Source organism: Bacillus rossius, chromosome 1 (assembly GCF_032445375.1).
Source record: "Bacillus rossius redtenbacheri isolate Brsri chromosome 1, Brsri_v3, whole genome shotgun sequence".
Taxonomy (NCBI): domain Eukaryota; kingdom Metazoa; phylum Arthropoda; class Insecta; order Phasmatodea; family Bacillidae; genus Bacillus; species Bacillus rossius.
In genome coordinates this window covers 228261831-228289620 of record NC_086330.1, presented here as the reverse complement: position 1 = coordinate 228289620, position 27790 = coordinate 228261831, and the positions used below count along the sequence as shown (strand labels likewise).

Genomic DNA, 27790 nt, shown 5'->3' with positions numbered 1-27790 from the left:
AGGAACATTTCTGTGTCGTAGAAGGTTTCCTGAGAGTACTAGCTTCATCTTTTAAAGTCCTCATTCCTAAAGTTTAAAAACAGTGAGCTCTCTACATTGTAGCATATAACACTCTTTGCTGCCTCAATAAAAAAAAGAACTTTCGGCACATGGATCACATAAAAATAATCACTTATGCCAAGAAAGTTCAAATCTAAAATAGGATAAAAACACTCCAGCTCAAATATGTAGAACATGAATGTTATTCATATGTAGCAAAGAAATTACAATAACAAGATTATGTACCCTGCTGTTTGATGCTGTCAAAAATTGAGACATGTAGGTGTATGCATTTTAAAGAACTGATCACAAACCAAATTTATAGAGAAATGGTTCTTTTTTAATTCTTTATTGGCCCAATTGAAATAAAATTTAATTACAGACTAGCATATCTACTTCAAATTAAAATAACAAAAGTCTCGGGTTTAAAAAAACAACGGGAAATAAAAAATTAAATAAAAAATCAGTTTTGAAATGTATTTACTGTCAACACACAAAAATGATAAAATTTTACAGTATTCCAAATGATTTTGTATTTTACTTCTCCCAAGTAACAATTCTAACCAAAGAAATTTAATTACATCAAAATACATAGTAACAAATTAGTTATACATTTATTTTTGGATGATATAATGTTTAGATTAATTCAATTTGGTTGAATATTTGACCCACGTTTTTTGATGTCAAAATACATATAAAAAGAGATAAGTTAATTCAACAAAACTTATATTCAGCAAATTTACAATGCAATTTTTTTTATTTTAACCATTCATTTAATTTCTACAGCACCTTGATTTTGCTGTACAAGATAATAATTATTCTGTGATAATATATTCTCAATTCATCAATATAAATTTAGGTTACACACGCAATAAAATAAGCGCTGCAAGTCCAATTACCAGATTACACCAATTATAGTTAATGCTTTATGATCACAGGCCAGAAATAATGTTAATAATGCACTAATTTCTACGTAGGCCAATAGATACACAAAATTTAGTTGCATACTTTTAAAATGAACAAAAATAAAAGGAGAGAGATTAGTCACTATCTTTTTTTCTTTACGGTTAACACAACAATTGTCCCCAAAAGATTGGCCAAAAATATGTTTCTGTATTACAATTCTAAATATCAAAAGAACTACAAATTAAAAATACCTCCAAAATAAGATACTTCTCCACAAAATTAACTGCTAATAACCAGACTTCCTTACAGCACACATTATATTTTGTAGGAAACATGTGTAACAAAGGTATCCAAAACCATTGAGGCAAGTGGTCGCAGTAAACAAAATTTGAAAGGAACAATGAAAATAAAAATATTTACATATGATACAACGGACTAACACAAAATATACAAAAATTGGAAAAACAAAGTGTCCATATAAGAAGGCTGTTTAACAAGAATAGCAAAACTAATTAAGCTTCTTCATCGAAGCATACAAAAAATACAAGATGTCTAACTGCAGAGTATTTAGACAAAACCAATATTGTCAACTTTAGAAACCTTTTCAAAATTCAGGAAATTGTTCTGGAACACACCTTGTAGCCTGAAGTTGAAAACTCACTAATGAAGGCAATATTTAATATATGAAAGGCTGCAACTTTTCTACAGTCCTGGCTATCTTCAATAGCAGTTCAACTTGAGCAAATAAACACTATCACTCTGAACTTTGGCTTACAGCATTTCCAACAAAAAAAAAATTGTTTACTCACCTAGTACAACTGTTGTATAAGTAACAAATAGTTTCTCACTTAGTCACATACTGTAAAAGTAACATGTTGTAAAAGTAACAAACAAATAGCAAACTTGTCATTCGCAGCAATGCTGTAAAAAGGTTTCAAGGCAGCAATTACAGCAACAGTCCACCTAAAACATTTCAGTTTAAACGTCAACTGATAAAAGCATGAGGGAATCTCATCAGTTCCAACACGTGACATGTTTCAAGGAAGTATATATACTTTTAAGAGCTGGGTAAACGGTAGATTACGAAATCAAGTCCCACGATAATATAACTTCAAGAGGCTCAGGGAAGCAAACCGATATGAATTGGGGTAACGTTAGACGAAAACGCCAAGTCCCAAGGAAAGTCCACAAGGTTGCTCGATGGCCCTCTACTCCTTGGGGCGGCGGCCCCTCTTGGCCGGGGGCCGGCGAGTCACGTGGTGCCGCAGGCTCCTGAGGGACTCTGCAGGGATGTCGTGCAGCGCCCGCTGGTGCATGCTCTGCAGCTTGCTGTTGACGCGCAGCAGCTCCTGCTTGTAGGCGGCCAGCTGCGCCGCCTCCACCTGCAGCTGGCGGCAGTAGTCGGCCGCCTCGCGCAGCACCACGATGCGCGGCGCGCGCTCCTTCTCGCTGATGGACGGCACCAGCTGGCGCACAGAGCGCACCAGGTTCGACAGGTCGATGCGCCGCTGCCGCTCCAGGTTGTTGTGCAGGCTGCGCTTGTAGCTCGGCACCCGGCCGCGCTTGCTGCAGTCGCCGTCGTCAGAGTAGTCCTCGTCGGAGGGCTCGGCGGAGCGCACCCTCTTGGGCCTGCCGCGCCGGTGGTGGCGGTGGTGGCGGTGGTGGCGGCGGCGGTGGTGGCGGTGGTGGTGGCGGCGCCGCCCGCGACGACACACGGCGTCCGCCACGGTCTGCTGCAGCTCGTGGCGGTCCCGCACGCTGGGGTTGGTGGGCAGCGCGCGCGCCTTGTCCACGGCCACCGACACCACGTCTATTTCCTCCTCGTCGTCCTCTGCAACACCACCACACCACACCTCAGTCTCTCGCAAGCTCGCGGCTAGGATACCCGCGGAGACCTTCGACACTAAACATTCCACGTAACTGAAAATACCATAAAAATTTTTATTCTCTACAAAAAGAAAAGCAGCAAGAGTCTTCTAACAATTATAAAAACTTATGGCCCTATAAAAGGTGCTACAGAAGCTTGAGTAAACAGGTTAATAGTAGTTATTATCCTCAAGCACCTAGGCCTATTAATAAAGAGTCAAGTAATCTGTACGCAAGTAAGCTGCAAGCACCATAAATTCTCAAGTGTCATTGGTTACCATAAATTCTGCGATATAATGTTACAATTAGTTCATATGCAAAAATTAAGCTGGTAATGGTTGTATGCATTACCCAAATGCAAATATGAAAAACTAATAACTTCCTAATTACTGGCGACAAGTTACAGTGGAAAATTTTATTCACGAACACATTCCCTTATTATTATTATTTATTATCTCGTTAAGCAGTCAAATATGCAACTAGCGCAATTCTTACAAGGTGACTACCGTAGAATTCGGGTCTAATACAAAAAAAGACATGGCCGAACACAGAGGATGCGGCCGAACCATAAGTCTTCCGGATCATTATTTTAAAAACACAATAAAACTTTTAGACTTTTTGAGCAACTAGATTCCACATAAATGTGTGTATGTATGTGTTCACTCAGACACACACACACATTACATTATTGTTGCATGATAAGCTGCCAAAGTTATATTTCTTTATGTATTTTTCAGCGCCGATAAGGAGAATGAAAATTATCACAGAATTTAATAAACTGGAAATTTTTAGGTTTGAAGGCAATGATATTGGAATGATTTCAATTACTTTCTAAAAAAAAAAAAATTAAAATTACATAGCAGTCCAAATACTATTAGCATCCTAGTCAGCACTGCTTATAATCTAAAATCTTTTAGTTCTAGAGTCCAGTAAGTTTCCTGTTCGTTCGATACCGCACAAAACGTACAAAATCGTAACTTTCGCAGCTAACATAAAGGTGTGTGTGTTGGTGTGTGTGTGTGTGTGTGTTGGTGTGTGTGTGTGTATATACACACACACACACACGCGCGCGCGCGAGTTTTGTTAAAGGGGAACAACTTATCAAGCAACAGTGTCTGTAACAAATGATCTGAAATGGATCATACACACACAGAAAATAAAATACAATCAAGAAACCCGTTCTCGAAACTACGCAACTGCAGTGTTCCTCAGTGCTGTCGTCGTGTCCAGTTTTCCAAACTTTTTTTTTAGTTTCATCGATGATTTCGTCCGTTTGTACTGTTATTTCCAATGTGGTTGTATTTACTGTTCTTTTTGCAAATATATTGTCGGTGTCAGTTTACTGTTCAGTCTTTTTTTTCCCCCCCAATTTCTCTGACAGTTCCTTACACGGAACCCCGATGCTGTCTAGGCATTTGAAATCAGCTCATTTTGGCTTCTTCTCCGTGTGTTTATGTATCCATCCCTGTGGTTAATATTTGATTTTTTTCAATGACGACCAGTGTTAATTGGGTACGTCCATGTAATGAACCTTCCCCACGGCAAGAAGCCGTGATAGACGAGCACGAGGCTTCGGCCGCACGGCAACAATGCCAACAGTGGCGAGATCACACTATCGCGCGTGCAACATTTATTCGCATTTAAAGCCTTTCTAATAAAATTAGAACCATTTGGTATTATATTAATCTTTAAAGGACTACATTTTAACATGTTCTCTCTTAATTTGTTTATAGAAATTAAAATGAAATATATAAATAATCAAGAGGGAGATTTCAAGCGCTATCGCGGGTGCAACAAAATTGGTCCTACCTTTACATAGTATAGTATAGGAACACAAAAGTCTGATAATTGTGAAATATTTATTATAATATGTATTCATATTTTAAAGAACATAAATCAAGTAACCAAAGTAATCAAAAGGTTTAAACAAAAATAATCAATAAATTATTCACTTTTTAAGTAATCGCGAGGGGAACGCCTAATTAACGCGAGTGCAACGTGTCTTAAATACAGTGAATATAAACGTCATAATAGGGTCATAAATGAAATATCAAAATAATGTATATTACTAATACGTACACTACTTTGTCACTTAAGTTAATTATTTTTCAAATACGTATTTATTCGCAGAAAATTATGTTAATATTTTATGCCATTAATTTTCTTCTCTGGCGTTTCCAATATTGCGAAAATGTCTTAGAATTGAGTGTCTGGCTCTGCTATGTCATTCACGATTTTAAGGAAACGTTTACCATCAATTGTCTTTAGAAGTTGAACTGTAACTTCTCCATCTTCATCTATATATCGTTCTAGCAAAACCCCCACATATCAATATTGTGTAAATTTTTCCCTGGACTTGCAGAACAGCTGTATGAGCACATACGAACCAGCGCAAATACCTTTTGATGAGAAAGCACCAGTTTTAGTTCATGCTTCTGCTGATAACCTCGGGGGTTCAAGATACATCGGTGTAAAAATCGGAAATGCGCAATTTTGTCCTACATGGTATAAAAGATTATATTCTATTTCCGCGACTTAACAGCGATCCATACTGATCTTTCGACACTTCTCCGATACCACCGACGGCACCTTTGCCATGAGAGGCAGCGAAGAAGTTCCCTTCGAGGTGAGCGAATCCCTGTTCTGTTTTTAGTGCTTTCATGCTTGCCAGTATATACAGATTCTTGAATTGAACCGCGAAATTATCTCTTAAGACGTATATAGATGTAATATTATCACTTATTGACCTGATGTACTGAAAAATTTCTTGCAGAAAGAGATGCACAGTGGAGTTTGTCGGTAGTCCAAATACAGCACGTGAACAGCGTGACTTACACATGAGACCAATGTACCGATTATATTTCATCTTGACTGATCAACTGATAGTACTCGGCAAAATCTGTTTGCCCCAATGACTTTTTCGCTAATCAGGTCTTGTTTTGCATTTTGAAAGTAATCGGACTGAACATTCTTAACAAAAAATTCAGCTTGAATTTTGCAGTACTGTCACGCAGTTCATCTAGCGATTCATCTAAAGGCTTGCCAACTATAATCTTTTCTGGTCTCTGCTGCTGAAAAATCCAGGCATTCCAATAAACAAGGGGATTTTAATCTAGGGTAATATCCCAAAGGTTTGATTCTCTGCATACATCGCAACTGTTAGACATGCAATCTTCATTATCCAAACTACACGATACCTGGTTCAGCAGTGTTCAATGCATTTTTGGAAAATCTGTCATACGTTTCGAAATGGCCAGGAAATGATTCATGAAGTTTGAAAGTGTTGTACATACAAAAACATTATGAGGAGCATCTGATGGACAGAACGTAAGCAGGCCTTTCTTGATAAATGAAAGTCTTACGAACAGATGTTTTAAAAAGTTCGAAGGCTTCGCGGATGCTCATAATCTTTGTTCTCTACTGGATTCTCAAATTCGTTCCCGTATTTGACTTTATTGACTTACATATTTTATCCCAGGCATTTATTTGTCTACTAATATCGTCCCTATTATAGAAATCACGAATCTGATTTTTTACTATATTCATCAGTTTTCAAGGCATTGCTTAGCGGAGTCATTTTCGTCGGATACAGCAACTTGGAATTCAATAGCTGATCGTTTTACAATCGTTTTAACCGTTATTCACTGCTTTAGTGGTACTAGAAGGCTGATTACACTTCACTTTTGTCACGGCCTTTCCCAATGTCCGAGGACTGTGGTATCTAGCGTTTGTTCTTTAAGACACTTTATAAGTCACCTGCATTCTTTCTTTTGATCTGATTCTGACCGACCAGTGTTCTTAAATCATCTGCTACATTTTTTTTTCCGTTACTTCTCTTTGTTTCGAATCACGAGCCCTTTTTCGACGAAGATGGCCTACATAGAGTTCAACATTTTATTTCAGTTTTCTCCTATATTTCTGTGAAGCAGGCTCTTTCCATTTTCTGTCATTTTTGCCGATCGGTCTAAATAAATGTGTGAAATTTTAACACAAACACCTATTAAATATAAATCACCAATCACACACAGCATATATTATAATGCAAGGTTTAAAAATCACGATAAATGACAATTTTAAAAGGCAATAATGTTGCACCCGCGAATCGAATGTGTTCACAGGTGCAACCAATGTGAGTAAATGTTTATTTCAATTATACTTACAACGTAATCCTAATTACGATTGATTTAAGTTTTCCTTTGATTCTTCTCACTTTTTCAAAGTTTTAAAATGTTAGCTCTTTATTTATGTAAGAAAACTTAACTTTCATATCTTTTATATCGCTGCCGCAACAAGCTAACAGTTTTTTTTGCAGTCAATATAACGAGAACTTCCATGTTTTTGCAGGAACGAATACTCGAATGTTATCACAACGAAATTAACCAGTAAAACCACCTCAAACTAACAGTAACAGCTGTTTTGCGGGAGTGTTGGTATGAGTACCAATTTTTAGTTTGTACTCTACCTTCGAATGTAGATGTTTCTAAGTATGTCAAAATTTTAAATATGAACTTAGGCACAAAAATAGTTTATTAAATTTAGATGTATTTTTCTTTGTATTAGCAAAAAAAAAAAAAAGTAACTAATGCAGCGATTTATGAATTGATGTCGAGAATCGGCCCGTGGCAACCGGCAAGCGAGGCGGAGGTGGTGACGCCAGGTTGCGCAACAGCCCGCGGTTCATTCACACCGCTCAGTCGGCCAGTGGCTCGCGCGCCGATAACACCCCTCCCCCTTCCCCTCTCCCGCTGCATGCGCCCCGCAGTTCGCCACGGGCTGACGGTCCTGCTATCTGGACACTGCACTGCTGGGGCTTTCAAACACCACACTGTGCATGTCACGGTGAATCACTGCTACACATGAAAAACCACGAAACATAATAATTGATGATATATAACTTTTTAAAACTTCTTTGCAGATTGTGTAAATAGAGCCGTTTACATCAAAGCATAACGAAAAGTATGATGTTCAGGAGTGGGGCCTCGATGACGGAATGTGGTAAACGATAAGGAACAATGTATGACGTAGAGTCAAGACACATTAAGACTTCGCAAGGTTTTCGTCGCGATGTTTGTTAAAAATGTGAACCTACAGTGTGAACCTTCAGGGTGCTTTGGGTATCGTTCGAGTGGATTACTAAGAGTGAAGTTTCACTTCCAACGAGTGTGGCGGCCATGAATAAATTTTTTTAATATTATTACGAAACACAAACATGAAACGTTTTCATTCGCAGTGCAGGGTGCGGTTTTTCTTTGGGAAGAGACTTAGAAGGATGGCTGGAGTCGTGCCTTAGACGCAGAGCTATTCAGCACATGAACGGGCACCCGCCAGGCAAGCAGGGATGGAGCCGCGACGGAATGCACCCGAGGATCGGGAGCACCTCGAGAGAACACCAGTCGACAGCAACGTCCTCGCCCTCCAATATCGAGTGCGAATCACAGCAATTTTACGAACGTTCACCCGCCACTGAACCGCGACATGTTACCAAAATAATCACGTTTACTGGCCCTGTTCGGAGAGAACCTGTGCTGCTCCTTGCCTCTCGTGGTAGTGCCCAAGACACGGAGGGTTGCCTGATTACCTACTGCATGTACATACCACCATAACAGGCGTTAACAGGATATTGCAATTAAAAAAAAAAACTACTATTCTAACCCTCGCCTCCAAAACCCTCCAAAAGAAAATACCTAGCTTTATATCCATTTCACATATTCAGACTTTCGTTTTATAAAAGCTTCTTGCTAACCACATAAAGTATTGTATCACTTATTGCCCTAGAACAGAATTCCGTAACTTTTCCAGGTCTTTTATAGTTTTCACTGACCAAAAACGTGCAATGTTAACATATAAAACAGACTCTCTATCTCTCTCTTATATATATATAAATATATATAATATTCTTACTAATGCTGCCATAGACACAATGTATAACAACACATTATTTCATTTCGTGAAAAAATTTATCAACCCGTAACAAAAGTCAGGAAATTATGTACGCAGTGATAGGGATGCGTGTTGTATACTTCCCTTATTTCGAAAAGAAAAAAAATCAATTTTCACATGTTTAGTAAGTTTTAAAGAGCAGTACAGCTTATGTTTTCGTAATTATCATACTATAAAGATTTAATAAAATAATTCCTGGACGTAACATTATTCGCAAGCAGATATGCCTATTCTTCATTCAAACCTCACCCTTCACTCACTTGGCTGTTCCCCTCTCGAACTGAGACTTCAGGTTTGGCTATGCGCTACTTGTTGAGTAAATTCTGTATATTAGCTACCACCATATCCTGTCTCATTAATGTCAGAATATTAATCTGAGCTCCTTATACATATTTATATATAAACCGTTTAAACAAAACTTTATTAAACACTACCAAAAATTTTAATTTTATAGTCAGGCAGCCAGTATCGTACAGGCCTATCTTAAAACCAACCATTTAAAACTCATTATGACCTACAGTTTGTTTACGACTGAAAGATGGCTCCCAAAAAGAGGTGGGCGTACTGTCAGCGGCGCATCTAGCTTCGAGTTGCGGGGAGAGCGGATGGTCGAAGGGTTTTGGGTAGTCCGAATGTAGATAATTAATATAAAGGTTTTACAGAATCACGCAGTACAGGAACCTTAAAAATGTAAGATCATACCCGTTTATAAAGAACTAAGTTACAAGACAGGTGGTGACGAGTAGGGGCAAAGCAGAACCCTCGCACAGGATCGCCACCAAGTGAGCAGCCAGTGCACATCCCAGCTCGCTACTCAAGAGTTGGGACGATCAACCTACGGTAGAATGAACAGAGGCGGTGCGCGGGCGAGGTGGATAATATTAACGCCCATATTAACAGATTCTTGAAGGCATTTGCTTTACACCCGTACCTTCATTTCTATGCCATTTAATGTTACGGTCACCGCTCAAATTTCATAATTGTCCTATGGAAGAGAAGACTGCGCGCCAGTTCAAAGCCATGCGCTTCGAGGCGATACCGCGCTAGAAACACCAACGCGCATCGCACTAATATCCCCCCTCACTCACACACACGCTCCGACTAGACGGGCTCGTACCTACTGACAGGTTGTACTCGCAGCGGCGCGCCCAGACGCCATCGACCCGCCGGCGGGGTCATCAAGCCCCGGCGTGACCCCGACACTCCACCCCCCCCCCCCCCCCCCGCTACATCCCAACAAACCGCCAGACAGGTCACGCGGCTTCACCACTGCTCATTTCATTTACAAGTATTTTACGGCAGCTTTTCCTTAAAATTTTATCACGAAGCTCTCTGTCATTTTATGGTTAGTCTCAAATCTCAAATATCACTACATTATATACCAAATGATAAATAATAATGGTAAAACGTCACGCATTTAATAATTACAATCACTCGCGTGATAATTTACAGCTACAAAATAAGGTGTTTTATTTAAATTACTGGTGAGAAAATTTGTTAACTCGCAGATAAATGCAAGAGCGCTGTCTGAATAAATTTAGCCTGAGCCAATTGAAAAATTATTTCAATTACGTAGAACAATTTTTAATGACTTAATTTATATAATATTGATAATTATATAATTTTTAAAGACTTTTTGTGTCATGGTGTCGTCTAGGATTCGTGTATTTTTGGAGTATTTCACGAATATCAATTCATGTTTAATTTACTACTTAGATTGATAGGGTATCCTCCCCCCCTACACACAAAAAAAAAAGCACGCACACACACACCTCTAAATAAAATACGCTTCAATCAGCGCTTTTACGAAGAGATCTGAACAAACGACAAAGAACACGCACATTTAACCCATACAAACACACATTGTTGCAGATACGTAAGGTAGGGGAAAGTGGTGAAACACCGCACAGGTGGGCAATACCGCACAGCCCCTTTTTTGTGTTAACTGTAGGCTGAGCGCCGCCTTGTACATGGCACGCTCTAGCGGGAGAGTGGGTGAACTAAGTAGTAAGAGACTATTTTGGTAGTAGCCGTATGAGTGTCGCGACCTGCTCCGAAAGTTTTTTTAACATTTCCTTCTTATTTTGTTGTTTCTTATTTAAGAGGTAAGTACTATTTATATTCAATTTAAGTTTAATTCATATAACTGGTTGGATTCGGCATTTTTTTACGGTAACCTGCTAAATATATCGTTTGAATAACGAACTTTGTTTCTTGTTTAGAGGAGCTAAAATGGCGGAACACATCGTGGGGTATTACCGCACAAGTAGGGTGGGTAATGGCGTACACTGTGCGGTATTGCCCCTTTGTTGTGGTTTTATGACTAAATATAATTTTTAAATCAATTTTTCCAGATAGAAAACGTAATTTATCATAAAGAATTCCGGTAAAATTTTAAACAGTAATTTATTTAAAATAGACTAACAGAAATCATGTGTAGGTGCAAAACATTATTTTTAAGCAACTTTGTGTTGCCTGTCAATAAAGGTGAATAATAAAATACAATACATGAACAATATTTTTGCTTATTTTTCATATGTTTATGCAGCAATTTTTTTGATAAATTTGGTGTATAAATATTGTCAAGACCCTTATAAAACTACCTGGCATGGTCTTATAAGCTAATTTGGTCGGCTCTTTTAGGCCAACTGTAAGGATTTGTTTTCATACAGTTGTATGTTACGATACAATGTTACATAATGGATATGACTCCTACAAGTATTCTTTTAAAACTGTTTTCACAGATGGCAAGGAAGAGAGTGAGAACCACAAATAGAGCGAAATGGACTGCAGAGAGTATGAAGGAATCATTGAATGCCATGGCAATGGGTCGAGGGCTTAGGGAAGCAGCAAGATCTTTTGGGATTCCTGTATCCACTCTAAAAGATCGGTACAAATCTGGACACTCACATGAAGCTAGCTTAGGTAGAAACTCCGTCTTCTCAGCAGCCCAAGAAAAGGAACTAACCAATCATATAATAACGATGGCTAGAATGTTTCATGAAATCACGCCTGTAGATTTGCGCCGAATTGATTTCGAATTCGCTGAGAAAAATTCTATCCGGAATGATTTTAATGCAAGTTCTCGAACAGCTGGAAAAGACTGGCTTCGAGGGTTTCTTAAGCGAAATACACAAGTCAGCCTTCGCAAGCCAGAAGCAACGAGTTTGAATAGAGTTATTGGGTTCAGTGAAGCTGCTGTAAAAGAGTTTTTTTCAAACCTTGAAACAGTGATGACGAAACACAAATTTGAGGGGTCAAGAATATTCAATATGGATGAGACAGGAATATCTGTTGTTCAGACTCCAAGTAAAAATGTTGGCGCCCAAATGCAAAACAAGTTTGTATCACTAACAAGCCTGGACAGAGGCAAAAACATAACTGTCTGCATGGCTATGAGTGCAAGTGGGTCATACATACCACCGATGTTTGTTTTCCCAAGAGTGAGGATGAGTCCAACTTTGAAGAAGGGAGGTCCTGAAGGGGCAATATATGACTGCTCTAAGAATGGGTGGATCAACGAAGATCTTTTCATTAAATGGCTGGAGCATTTTTAAGCACATGCTAAGCCAACAAAAGAAGACCCAGTGCTGTTGATCACCGATAACCATAACTCTCACAATACATTAAATGCATTCAATTTTTGTCGAGATCATGGTATTGTTATGATAACGATTCCTCCTCACACCTCGCATCGTCTCCAACCACTGGACTTAACATTCTTTGGTCCCTTAAAAAATGCCTACAACAGAGAGTGCGACTTGTTTATTAAGGTAAATGCATTTAAAAGGATAAATGCAGTCGATGTTGCAATGTTGTTCAACAAAGCATTTATGAGGGTTGCGACTATTGAGAAAGGAGTTTCTGGATTCTCTGCTGCAGGAATTTATCCCATGAATCTTGATAAATTCACAAAGGATGATTTTACATTCCCTACCACTCAGATAAGTTCCAGGCGTACGTCTGACCTTGTAACTGTTTCTGATGATGTCGCAGAAAGAAGTGAAGTCGAGAATAGTCATGATCATATGGTTAGGCCTACAGTCAGTGAAAATGAAAACATTCAGGAAGAAAATGTTGTAAATGAATCGAGTGAAAACGCTGAATGTTACCAGCAAACTGTCATTAGGCCTACTGAAAAGGATTTATCTACTGCTACAACTTCCATTAGGTTTTCTGATGTAAATCCTATTCCTTGTCTTAGACCTACAGCTGGACCTTCAGAGGCAACACCTAGGCATCGGTCTAGGCAGCATTCGGTAATTTTCACTGCAACTCCAACTAAAGTCGTACTTGAAGAAGCTATGAAGAAAAAACAAGCAAAGAACATAAAAAAAAACCTAAAAGCTAAGAAAAGAGAAGCGAATCCTGACAGGCGTATGATCACCAGCAATAATAAATTGAAGCTTGAGAAGACAGTAAAAAATAGTAAGAAAATAAGCAAATTTGGTCCAAAGAAGAAACTTTTTGACACTGCCAGTTCCGATGAAGCAAGTGATGCAGATTCTTTTGCACATTTATGCGATGACAATGATATTGACGATCTTGACCAATTATTTAACCAAATTGCAACTACGCCTACACCTGATTCAAGTGACACGTGCATGTTTTGTAGGGAGTTTGGCAGAAATAAGAAGTTGTGGTTCAGATGTGTTTTTTGTTCGGGATGGGTACATGCTGACTGTAGCGCATCTGACACAGCAGAAAATGTTGTGTGTGACTTTTGCAAAGCATTTGGTGGACTGTGAGAGTAAAACATAAAAAAATTAATACTTACTTATTATGTAGAAATAATTCTAATGTGCAATTTTTTGGCCTGATATACATGTCTTAGTTTTATATTGTTCCCAAAGGTCTAAATGTAATACCAAGTTTAAATGAAGTGTGTAATTTATGCTACATAGTCGGTAGTTAGTTTATGATGTGGTGCTTGTACATAATAATATGGTGTGCGACATTGCCCCATGGTGTGTGCGGTATTGCCCCATGGGGTGGGAAATACCGCACAATTGCATCATTTTGTTTTGTTGTAAAATGTAAATAAACTTATTAGTTTTTTGCAGATTATATTATAGAGATGCAAAAGGTATAGATCTAGGTTCGTATAATTAGTCAGCATATTTTTAAATAAATAATAAATTTCAATTTATAGCACTTATTCCTTAAGTGTGCGGTATTTCCCCACTTTCCCCTACCCGCCTAGTCAGGAGTGTATCTGTGTTCGTGAGACGGGATGATGAGTGCGACGCTCGCTGGTGCTTCCAACACGGAATCGCCTCTAACAGGGCCGCAACTAGTCTCTGGCACCCGGGGCATGAATAGATTCATGCCCCCCCCCCCCCCCTCTTTTTTGCACATACCACACCAATAAAGCGGGGGGTCCGGGGGCACTCCCACGGAAAAATGGTGTTATTTAAGCATTTTCCATACCTACATGTAACAGTTTCTGTGCTACTGTAACTTCCATGCATTGACCCACTATGTCCATAAAATAGTCCGTATAATCACTAGACTTGTTCATTAAATTGTCGTCATAAATGTTTTTTAAAGATTCAAATTCAACTTGCGAGACCTTTTTGCAGCAAAGATTTTGATGATATCATAGCAAGTAGAGGATGCTCTCTTGTGTTCTATGGAAATAATGCTCAAATTTGAGTGTCTTGCCTCATACTATTTCTTAAATAATTTGTTACAATTTTCAATTTGCTGAAACTTCTTTTGCCTGAAGAAACTGTTACAGGAAGAGTAAGAAATATCTTTGTTGAGACGTTATATTGTAAATCAGTTTAGACATTCCTGGCATGCAAGTTAAAAAACTTTTTACCAGTTACCAGTTGTAGTAGGAATTACAATGCAAGCGATTTCGGCGCCCCCACAGCTTTGCGCCCGGGGCATATGACCCGCTTGCCCCCCCCCCCCCCCCCCCCCCCCAGTTGCGGCCCTGGCCTCTAAGCGCAAGGCTGTGAACTCTCTCGTCGTGCGTAGGACAGCGATGAGATTTCGGCGGTAAAGCAAGCCCCATACGATACCCATTTCCTTAGCAGTTTTCAAGCGACAAGAGTGGAGGGGTGGGGCTGGCACTACCTGTGGATATGCCCCAGAACTAATGTTCGCCATTCGCGAGAAGAAAGGAATTATAGCTATCAATGGCTTAAAACTCTAGTAAATCCAGATTGTTTTTATCAGTATTCACAAAAAAGAGGCGCAGGCCAAAGGCACTACGTAACTCTGTGTTTGTAAAATATTTTCTATAAAAATATACGCTTATGAAATCAAATTTTATGTTACGTGTTGGTTGATTGTCATAAATACTTTTACAGGAAAGGCGCACGTAACTTGGGGAGTTTAACTGCAGGAATATCATCCAATGCAAGCTCTTCCGAGAATTTGGAGTCGCCAATGAATGTACACCAGGAAACCTATCTGATACCATCAGAAGAATTTCCTGCATATGTACCATACTTGTTTACATAAAAAATACATAACAATTAAGGTAACAAATCATTATTAAATTTAATGTATGCTTTTGTTTGTATATGAATACAATTTATAAGATATTGTTAGGGACTGTAAAAATTCGCGGATTTGATGACCTTCAGGATGGTCTACAGTTTTCTGTTCAACAAGCTGAATGGAAACATGTTGCTGTGTGGAAGTCCACTGCGCAGGACCCTCGGGCAGACAGAGAACTCTGCGACATCTCAAGTTAAGTGTGTTCGCACACGATCACAACTTGTGTAACGCTGGCTACCCTAGAACCACCCCACTAGTGTTAGCCAAATCTCAAGATGGCGAAAGTTATCGTTATAAAATGCGATACACTGTAACACGTTATCAGCCTCCTGTGAATGACCCAATTAGATAACGACAAAGTCACAACTCTTCAGCGGTTATATTTTCATGATGGCCTTCGGAAATTCTAATCTCTACACTTTCCCAACTTATGCACAGACTTTGCGAGTGGCAACTATGTATTAGTGAAGTACTTTGCCCGGATTGCGTAATAACAAGTCATTTGGAAGGATGGCCAACTGATAAAGAGCCCTGGCGACAGTTATCGAGGCTTTTGCGACTTCAGCGTCCCATCCACAGCGAATACACTAGTTCTATTTTTGGCAACAACGATGAGTTGTGTGCGGGGCTATATCCGCGCGAAGAGCAAGACCCGCCAGTGTCGCTAGCAGATCGCAACTTACACTCCGCCAATAAGGTTTTCTGGGGAAATCTGAGGGAAACAACAGTTTTTGAACACAAGAATGGGCACGGAAAGGTTTTCGACACTCCTAAATTTCAGAGCAGCAGCAAAAATAAAAAATACTAACTTACCCTGGAACATATTAAATCAATACATTAATTGTACCTTGCATCGTTGATCATCTGATTTATACAAGTTACCCTGCATACACAATTAAATTTTTCTTCTTCTAAATAACTAAACTAACAAATTGTGGAACGTGAATAGCTTATTGGATTTACAGTGTTTTCACAGATATTTGTTTTCAATACAGTGGAGTAGTAATCCTATCCTACAAGGAACAAAACCACTTTTGAATGAGTTATTGATAAGTCATGAATAAATTCAAAATCCAAACTCTGAAAATCAAATACAAAACTGCACAGTTTAAGTGACACACATTGAATTCCCCATACTTCTTGCGGCATAAAAAATATACATTAAGGGCGGTATTCCAAGGAGTTCGGGTAAGATAGCGAGTAAGTACTGCCTTGTTCGGATACAACCGTTAAGTAACTCGCAGGCCGTATTCCAGACCGAATCCCAAGAAGGAAACAGATCGGCAAACATCCATACCATTTTCGAAAAAAATACTAGAGATAGCAGCATCATCGCACAATAATAGAACCATCTTTATAATTTTCTCAGTTTTTTTTTAAAGTTGCGATTATTTATTGTTATGACCATTAAAGTGTACAAAATATATTGTAGGATAGTTTACTCAATGTATTACGAATTTAATTACTTTAAACAACTTCTACATGTACCTAATTGCTTCATAAAATTGCCTTCAATAAGAATAACACGAATTAAAATCATTTTGAATTAAAAATCCGTAACAAAAAAATAATTAAAAACAAACTCGAGTCTAATTGCAGGTGTATGTTGTTCAGATCAGCAATAAAAACCATTGGCACTGGGTTATCGAATAATTATACTATCATTGAGCCAGTTTCTTCCTAATTTACTACAAGACACACACCATTCGAAAATATTTCTTTCTGACGTCATTGTAGTGCAAATCGACATGTAGTCTCCTGCCCGACGCAGGGTCGACGCGGATGGAATGGGACTGACTCATTGGAGCCGGCCAGCCATGAGGCAAGATGGGGCACAGGTGTAGCATGTTCAACACAAACACTATGGATTGTCTTGGAACACCGGCCTGAAACCAGACATCCACTGAAAGAGGGGAAACGGGAGTACCCCGAGAGTGCCCACTGCAACGCCGCTAGTTTCCCACCAGCGAGAATCCGGGCTTGACCCCGGCGGGAATCGAACACCGGTCGCCTTGGAGGGAGGTGAGTGCTCTGATCTCGCAACCACAGACATTTCTGTGCAGTGTAAAAATTAAATTAATAATACTGTTACAATGCAGCCAGCCCGTCAACCCCCGCCCTCCCCTAGCGACGTGACTGCCCCCTGAGCAGTGGCGTGCGGCTCGTGCGTCATTGGCTCGCCGATAGCGCCACAGCCCTCGCCCTCTGACGCAATGCAGTCTGCAGGTTGCCAGAGATGGCTGGCTGTAGCGGACCCTGAGAGATACCGCACGAGTTATCTGCAGTGACACTGGGGAGAACGTGCAGCCGCTGACTTCTCCGCTCTCCATACTTCGCGTTGCTAGGCGAATTAGGCGTCAAGACTAGACATCCATGATCATGGATACGTTACTAAAAAACTTCAGAGCTTGCAGCGTCTCCTTCACAACGGGATTACAAGAAATACGCATGTATACAAATTACGTATGTTTACACGCGAGTAAGGTCGGTAAGATTGCAACACTCGTGTCTCGCCGCACGGGCCTGCTGCGACACGTCAGGGTCAGCATGGATACGAGACAAGTCTCGAACCACGCGAGACAGACCCAGCCAGCTCGAGACATGCAAGAGCGTGGGGAAGCTCTAGGAGGTGCGACGTTGCCACACGTCACTTATGCATCCGACTTCATTCATTGTTAAGTTTATTGATTTACAGCAGTAATTTTTATCTCAAATACACGCAGTAAGTACCCCAGCTAAATAAATATCTTGTAACAAGCCGAACTGGTTACTTCATCTTCGTGTAATAGTATTAAATGATTTTTTCTGTAAATTATAAACAGATCTATTGAAATTGTTGCTGGGTTAAAAAAAACGTCCTGACCAGATCTTAACTACAAGTTATTTTTTCCGTTGTGGTCACGCAATATATCATAGTTGACAATTGCATGACGTTTTACCGCTATTAGATGATCATTATACAAGTTCTGTTGAGAAAACTTTAAACGTGTATTAAGAAAATGTTTAACAGAGCCATCAGAATAAAAACAAATTTAGTACTCACTTTCAGTACTCGCCAGTGATGTGTAAACATCAACCTCGGTAAAGAGTAAATTCATGTCATACCAAAACTTCGATATGAGAATCGCACACATTGTCTGCGCCCGCCACTAGAATTCGCCGCCCGAAACGAAAAAGTTGCTTGCCACCATCAAGCACAGATAGAAGCACGGCTCCGATAAGACTTGAAAAAATACCAAACCCCAGCTTTGAACTATTTTCGACAAGGAATTTTATTACACAGCTTGTTAGAAATCACTAAACAGTTAATGTTATAAAGTTTCCGCACACGTTAGAAGTTACACTTCTGTCATTACTAAAATATTAACCTGAAACATTTTAAATACATTTATTACAAATGCTTTAATATTTGTTTTTGCTTAAACGACTGAAATCAATCTGTACATACGTTTACTATGTCTATTTTAGTTTACTAAATATATTCCAGGGTAGTTTCATAAACAAAGTTTCATTTGGCATACCAATACGTTTGGTTATGTCTCCTAATATTTATGAAAGTGATTATATACGGGTCTATGTCGACGCGTGTGTCCGCCATCTCGTGTCTCATTTACGTTCATCGACTTGCGTTCAATTTTCACGAAATTACTTCCACCAAATGCCGTATAGCCAAAGCTAAAAAAAAAAAAGGGGGGGGGGGGGACCCGTAACGAGACGAGAACTAAACCGCCAACTCGGCGGGTGACACCGATGATCTACTTACTGGTTGTTACATTTTCCTCCTTGCTACTGTGCACAGGGTTATCTGTGACCGCGCCGGGTCAAGGGCCAGCGAGAGTGTACTATCACAGGGAGAGGAGGGGGAGGGGGAGCCGTGACGCAACAAGGCCGGCAGTGCTCAAGGTCGTGGCCATTCACGAGCAGCCGCGGCCATCCAAGCGCCGGGTTCTGGCAACAGGGCGGCCCCTCGTCCACCATTTTCATTTTCATTTTCATTTTACCCGGTTGTATAGTACCCTGCTAAAATATGGACATTTATGACAAAAGAAAAATTAAAATTTTAATAGTATGTAAGCTAAAGTGCTGGTTAGTACAAACTTTAATTCATGCCACGTATAATTACGTTAATTGCACAGGAATTTGATTGCTAGATTTTCCGCTATCAGACAAGAATACCAAAATTTCTTGAGATAAATGATTAAAACCAAAGCAGAAATTTATGTGACTGGTTGGTTTGAAAGAGTTCATTTGTCATTCTCCTGGAGAGGGTCTCGCAGAGGCCAGGACTGCCCCTGCTGACCCAGCGGCGAGAACTACTGCAGCAACACCGCTCAGCTAGTGACTCGCAACGAACAGGTCCGACCAGCGCTACTGGCGAGCTACCGCAGGTTCGTATCTCCCAAAGGGCAGGCCATTCGCGCACTACTGCATGGACGCTACGTAGAGCTACTTCATGTCCAGCTGGTTCATTACAAACACCATGTACAGCCATGACAACGAGGCCTCCCTCACACTTAATACTGGTGCTAACATCTTATATGCCACAATTTGGATGAATCAAAAATTGATTACGATCAGAATAAAATTCTTGATTGAAATTTCTTAAACTCACATTCATACTGGGCCGACGAAAATAAAAACATTCAGAAGTATCCACAGAATAAAGTGCGAAACACTGGCTTTTTACTTACTCAAGTATTTATTATCTTCAACTTAACTTAAGTTTGTTGGCAGATCTCATGTTACTTTAATCTCCCTTAAAAACTATTAAATAGACCTGTTAGAATTGATCAACATTAGATCTATGTTTATCAGGCAATATCATTTAACCCCCTTGGTATCACAGTAAGTGTATCACAGATTGTAGTGTTCAGATCATAGTGTGAACCTAACCAAAGTGTATACCAAATGTTATTCTGTGATAATACTTACTGTGATACCAAGAGGGATAAATGATTTTGCTTGGTAAGCATAGATTTACTGTTTTGGTCAATTTTATGCATGTCTCGTAATAGTTATTAAGGGAGGATAAAGTAACATGGGATCTGCCAAAAAATTTAAAGAGGTTAAATTGGAGATAATAAATGCCTCAATAAGTAAAAAGGAGAAGAAGCTGCTTAAGTGCTTACAGGAGCACCGGTGCAGGGAAATAGCATTTTTATTCTCTAAGTGTTTAGTGTTTGGGTTGAAGCTATTAATGTTGGTGATACAGGCATGAAATGGCGCTTCCTGTATGTCCTGCTGTGTAGTGAACTGGCTCTACCCCCTCCCCTTTTTTTGTTGTAAGATAATCTTATTTGAGTCAATTTGTGATTACATAATTCAAAGACTTGTAATGTATTTTGAAGATCAACATTTTAACCCCTTGTTGTGAGTTGATTATAATTAACTTTTATGAATTATTTGCTAAACATAAAGAGAATAAAACTTATTTTCTTTAATGTTACTTACTGCCTTCAGCATTGTCCCTGGATGGTGATTTCTGATAAGGTGTAATGTGTAAAAAAAAAGGCTTTGAAAATAGACTATGTTATGATGGAGCAGGTACTGCTTTAATATAGTGTAAACCATACCTTTGTCTGCAGTTATCGGCAAGTTTTTTTTAATATTCCAAGATAGTACAGCAAACATCACTTAACCCACTCAATCTCAAAGAGAGGAAATGATACCTAAATTTCAGCAAACCTTTTTCCAAAAAACAGAACAATTTTGACTAACCATAATAATTTTTTTTAAATTTTAACACCTGGTTAAATTTTTAGTTCTTAACACAATGATGTCATTTACATAATTATTAATTTTGACATCACCTATTTAAAATCTGACTACAGTGAATCGTTCAACAGCGATATCAGCAAATTGAGAAAATAATTTTGCACAGCACATTCCATCTTTCAATAGCCTGAGGAAAGTCAGTAATGAGAAACTTTCTACGACTTTGCAACCCGGTTCTAATATCCGGGCAGCTTTCCAATCTTACATCATGATATGCTGCTTGATCAGCAACCCATTTCATCTTTTCATCCATCAACTTTAAATGGCTATGGTCTGTGTGACAAGACTGACAGTCAGAGCCAAGAAATATTTGAGAGTAGTGTATATACTTCCTCCTTGAATTCTGTATGATAAGCTACAAAGAAAAACTCAGACACAAGGGCGCCCATATGATAATTTGTAGGGGGGGGCCAGACTTAGGGGTATGAAGTATTTTTAATATTTTGGAAGACAACTGCGGCTTGTTACTAGCCATAAAATAGTTCCAGTTCTGACCCTATTAAAATTTTTTGTCCTGTTACTAAAATACTAGACTACAGTACTCATTCGCCATAAAAAATCTATATTGGCTTTTTTATTAATTAATTATTAACTATTTAATTGAAACAAATGAATTTTTAGCAACAAAAATGCAGGAATACAGTCCTTATACTTTTACAGCGTCTCGGGTACACGGATATCAAGAATACAGTCCTTCAACTAATTGCTCTCTTTACCCATAAATAAATGTCGCGTACAAATTAAATTAAAATAATTATAAAGTTTAAAAAATGTTGGTCAAAAGATTCAACTTTGGGAGAGAAGCGATTTAAATATGTTATCACAGTCAGAAAACAGTTGTTTTTAAATGTAAGACCTGAACTACGCTTATAATTATAGTCAAAAATTGTTTCACAATTAAATGTATATTACTATGTTTCGATATGAATCATAATTGCTTATCATTTAGAATTAGCACAGATGGATTCAGTAGTCGAGGACTATAAGTTTATTTAGTGATAGAAAAGCGCAGAAAAAATTAGTTTATTATTTAACTAGACAATTTAACCAAACAGTATTTAGAGGTTAAGGAATTAAGTGACACCAAAACCAATGAAAATAATCGAAAATTTCTAAATGCTGACATAACTCATATATCAGCTTTCCACAGAAGAGTTTAGTTCGGCGCAATTAATCCACACAAAACAACTGGACACTATGTCGACGCATATTTTAAGAATATAAGAAGATCCACGTCGCAGTATAATTTTTTTTTTCGTGTCGTGTGGTGCGGGCCCCCATTTGTGGTGCGGGCCCATAGGCTACAGCCTAGATAGCCTGCGCGTAAATACGGCCCTGATAAACCCTTAAATAACATGTTCAGTACTTAACTTCAGAATTAAGAGTACATTAGAACCTCGATTTTACGGAGCCCGGACTCAACGAAGCCGCGATTTTACGAATACATTTTTCAGGAACCATCTAAAATTCGGAAAATTTGACACCAAAATATATTTAATAAAAAATTAAAAAAACACAATGAAAACATATAAAAATATTAATTTTAATGCACAGCGTATTCATATTTTTAAGCTAATACTACATCCATTTACCGTTAGTGAATATTGTATACGTTATTGCGTCATCAAACTCAAAATCGAAAAGAAAAAAATGGACTAGGTACACTATTTGTCGCAAAGTTCGAAATTTCTTCGATTGAAAAATTATGTCAAGGCTGTAAAAATATTAATTTTACCGCAAATGAACTATACTCAACATTCCTTACCCATTCCAACATTTCCAGCTCGTGAGCATAGCAACTGAGCTTCAAACCTTGTGAAGCGTGAGAGAAAGAAACGATATTGAGTACCTAGCTACTTCCTCTCCTTTCCGCTAATATCCAGCAACCCATGCCATTAGGCATTATCTTGACATGTGTCGCATTCATTACCTTCGCTGCATCGGTTTCCCAGTAAAAAACGCTCAAAAATGGTATAAGTGACGCAGCAAGTAGACGTGACGAGCGGGTTTTTAACTAAGCTTTTTTTAACTTACTATACAAACAAATAATTCCCTATGGCTATCACAAATTCAAGGGCTTCTCGCACTAAAATGTACTGTGTTTTTAATGGATGTCTGTCGTTACAGAGCAGCGTTTTTCTTCACCAAATAAGCCTATGATTAGAGACCGTAAATATTCGTGGATTCCTTTCAAGACAGGCTGGAATCCAAACTCGTTTAGCTTAATGCTGCGTCAGTGATTGGACCGCAATTTACCTGAAGGACTCTGAGCCAATGGCAAACACTCAACAAAAGAAGTATCGAATCATAATAATCGCAATAAACAGGTGTCCCGAGTCGGTAGCCAATAGCCAGGTGATATTTGCCCGAGTACATAGAGAATCGTGGAGTATATCCTAGTGGTCATTGAAACCGCGAATTTTTCCAATCCCTACCTATGATCACTTTTATGAAACAATACAGGTGTACACTGAACTGTGTGCTTGTTCTCCTCGATTATGTTACTAAAAGTGCGTTCATTAATATTTTTCAAGCCGATCTGTTAAAGATTAACTGATAAATATGATAAGGTGAAGTCCATAAAAATGCAAGGCAGGGAATTCTTCCAGCTCATCAACCCTACCCTGGATAGTCTCGTCTGTGTTCAGTCGTCTCTGGCAAGGAGTGGACAAGTTTGCAAACTCAAATATAAATTTATTTTAGTAGCACGCGTCTTACGAAAAGGAAAGATATCCAAGAAAGGCATGTCGGACAACCTACTGTCACCACACAAAAGTTAACATGATGCAATGCGTGGTGCAACTGTGTTTAGTCGCTGTGATGTCACTTTTATATCACTCGTGCAATGAGGCAAGTTGTGGAATGCTAAAAAAAATAAGGGGAACGCAGGGGAGGGTAGAGGGCAGACGGCAGTCATTGTTTTTACTATTTTATATTATATATATATTCCGTTCAATAAATTATAACATGTATCTTCACGGGGTGGGGTGTTTAAAATTTTATGAAGATAACGATTTTACGAATGCAATCCAAGCGACCGTGAGCGTACGTAAAATCGAGATTCCAGTGTAAATTGCTTCCGAGTCTACTGAAGGTAGCGGAATCCTTATCCCTTTAAACACTTTTGAAGGGGAAAAAGTGGTTTTCCTCTAAATTCAAAATTCCAACATAAATTTTACGTTGTAGACTTTTCTGAACAATAATTCTTATTTGAGTAACTTTAAAGGTGTTAGCTTACCTTAAAAATTGTGAATATTCTGAGCGGATGTGACGAATGAGGAAAACTAAGAAACACTACATAATAACAATGGTTTTTATCTTTACACTTTTCACTGATTTATTTACACTTAAGTTATCTTTACTGACTGAATACACTAAACTAAATCTAGACCAGATGCATAAAACTGTAGACCTAAAGACTATTGAAAAATCTCTGTTTTGAGATGTTATTTGTGAAAATACACATTATTATGACGAAAAAGTAGCAAAACATTTTGCCGTCTACAAGTACATGTCAACTGTCGCGTCGTCTAACTCTGACTTGTCTAAATCTGTTGCGTTGTGTTATCGAGTGAGCTTGGGCAGGATTACGAAGGGGAATGACTCGCCACGGGCGTTGCGCTTGAACAGCGTTTTCTCCCTGTTCACAACACCTTATATCGCAGCAGCAGAAACTAATGCTTCAACTAACATAAAAAATGAAGTAGACATGTAAAAAACGATATACAATAATATCTTCGTGTTGAACCACTTCTACATAATACCGAATTTAAATAATTTTCTTTAAAGTAAAACACCTGACTACACTATATTTTTTTTCCTTCCCTGAAAGCTAGGGGGGGGCCACGGCCCCCCCCTGCCCCCGGGTATGGGCGCCCTTGCTCAGACAGGAAGCAGCAGTATTATGGTAATACTGTTGTGATAGATACCATGGTTTTTTGACAAAGAACATAGCTTGACAACTAAAATGGCCACATAAATCTTCATTTGTTGAAGATTATAAATTGTGATGTAACTATATAAAACATGAAAACACCTCCGTTAATGTATGTGCTATGTTAAAAAAAAAGATAAGGGCTGAAACCAGCAGCAGTACTCACCAGATTCAGACTTGGGACAGCGACTTTCGGAATCACTGACAGATTTTTTAACAGGTCGCAGCTCAGTCGCCACTGAAATTGGTTGAGAAACCACTACTTCAGTAAACGTTCATGGAAAATTGAAAACTTAGACATAAATGAACTATTTTGTAAATGTAAAAGAAACAATGAATCATCTTACAACATTTGTTTCGGTGGCTGACCAATGTTACTATCTAAAACACCAGACACCCTTGGCTTACCCAAAAGTCTAAATAAGTATTTCTGGATTATAAGCTTTGACACCAAACAAAAAACAAAAATGATAAATGAAAAGATTGTGGATAGCAGGAAACCCAATATCACAACAGCAATCAGTGTATCAGCAACACCACTGTGGATACAGCACTTTTCCTAACTGTGGAGGACTATTTACCCACAGAAACTGCACAATGTACAATCAAGTGTACACTCAAAGATAACACAGTAAAATGAATGGGTAGGGGAGGAGTGGATGCCACCCAACACTAACTCAGATTCTCTAATATATACTAATGATAATGATGCCACCTGCAAGCAATGAAGACATTCACCCAAAAATTAATAAGATTATTGAGATTAGGTACATTACTGCTGCACATGAACTTAATTACCTACATCGTTTTGCTGCACACATAAAACATTTAAAGACATATTTAAAAACATGTTCATGAAATCAGTGTTACACTGTATATTCGGTCAGTGTCGCACCTTTTCAAAACATCAAATCACATTGTTAATAAATACCTTTTACTAGCTTATTTAGCTAAGTAATGGTAGTTGCACTACAATAATTAAAAAATAAAAAAACCTTAAAAGCATTGTTTACAAGTGCATTAAGATGGCAAGTAACCAACAGCTAGCAATAGGACCAACAAAAGCTTCTTAAGTGGAAAAAGGTAAATTATTGCAGAACTTAATTTTGTTCTGATTAATCAAGTTCAATCAAGCATGCATGCATGTTGACACTTACCCGTCTCTGCAATGTCCTTGAAAACACTCTCTGGGCCAAAGAAGTCAACATCTTCAGGATCTAAAAATTACAATCAATGCATAAGAACCATAAAAAATATTAAGTTTAAGAGACTAAGTAAATTTGATCAAAAAGAAAATGTGTAGTTATTTAAATATTAAAAATATATTTTTAACATCTTCACTTAATGCTTCTGAACAATGTGATGGTGAAAAGGCTACTTGCAAGTCCAAGGTGGAACCAACCCACAATCTCACAAGTCAATTACATTGACAAGTACACAGGCAAGTAAATACTAAATGATTGCTTATCACCCTAGAAAACATTACTTAAACACATTTTCTCCAGCGTAATATTAAAAGCCTAAGCTTAATAAAGGATGCTAGTGTCTCACTAGCAGTTTACAATGCCCAAAGGCAGTAGTTATATAAACCTACCTAACACTAAGAAAATATTTCTACATTAAAAAAATGCTATGCAAATTTGATGCTGACTTCCTTGACTGTTTCAAACAATCTACATTATTTTACAATTTACTGAAAGAAATTCAGACAATTGAACCTTTACCATCCCCATAGTTGGTCTAGCTCTCCTTCCATTCCATTTTCTTTTTATATTTAACAGAAGCGTACTTAGCCCATTTTATAGTTTTCATGGATATACACTGCCATACGATTTGAAAAAAAAAATCTTCGGCAATCATAGTGATTGCAGACTGGAATATGACATTCTCCCAACACATTCCTGTTACTGTGGAATATCAATGACTTTTCCCGGATTCCAGGAGATTCCCTGACTTCCCAGAATGTAGACAACCTTGATATATTAGTAGTTTCAACCACGCCGTCATTTTAATAAAAAATCATAAATTAACCATAGACCACTATGATGCGTGTGATATACTTTCAAGGAAAAGTTTAAAAAAAAATAAAAGGTAGCGTTTTATTTCACGCAGTTACGCTCTTACAAAGATCAGCTTATACTGGTTCCGAATCACTAGTTCGAGATATCGTTTTATATATTTCATTCAACCGATATTATTTTTATTTGCGTTACTCGTGTTTTTATTTACCGTTACGGTCTATATGTTCTGACTTAGTGGCTTTACGCGCGCCACTCTCGACGCCAGTACAGGGACGCTAAGAGAGCATAGCGGGCTGGCAACCTTGGACCGCGCGCGAGTAGACCTGCCCGTCTGCCGCGTAGGACTCCTCGGGTTCAAATAACATTCTTCCTAACGGTACCAAGAAAGAGAGAAAAAGAGGCAGAGACAAAGAGAAAAAGAGAGAGAGACAGAGAGAGAGTGTGTGTAGATACAAGCAACTACACAGGTAAGCGCTTAAACAACCAGAGATATGTGGGAGGAGCATGTGACCACTCCCACTGCGCACTACTTGTATTTATAACTGTATCTACAAACTGACGGAATGTGCAAGAAAAAAAATGTTACATGTGAAAATTGTAACAGCGAACATTTTATTAATTCATACATTGTAATATTACTGTTTGTGGACAGATTAAAAAAATCTTTGTTAATAATGGTAAAAATACTTACGGCTGGCTGTAAGTAGCGCACGTTAGCTAATTCACATTTTGAATCTACCTCTGACAAGGCTTGCCGCCACTGCAACATAGGCTGCCTGCATTGTATTTTTTAAAA

The 27790-nt window shown here is 38.5% G+C and overlaps 1 protein-coding gene across 3 annotated transcripts in view; it reads right to left on the bottom strand.

The window, feature by feature from the left end:
- Positions 1-502: 502 nt before the first annotated feature.
- The window catches only part of LOC134527340 (myc proto-oncogene protein-like), a 45053-nt gene continuing 17765 nt past the window's right edge, over positions 503-27790 (bottom strand). For all 3 annotated transcript variants that reach the window (XM_063359932.1, XM_063359931.1, XM_063359930.1), the window contains exons 4-6: positions 26131-26190; positions 25140-25211; positions 503-2776 (exon numbers count right to left, since the gene is read on the bottom strand). In XM_063359932.1, coding sequence (XP_063216002.1) covers positions 2154-2776; positions 25140-25211; positions 26131-26190 — 755 coding nt within the window. In that variant the 3' untranslated portion in view covers positions 503-2153. The remainder of the gene's footprint in view (positions 2777-25139; positions 25212-26130; positions 26191-27790) is intronic.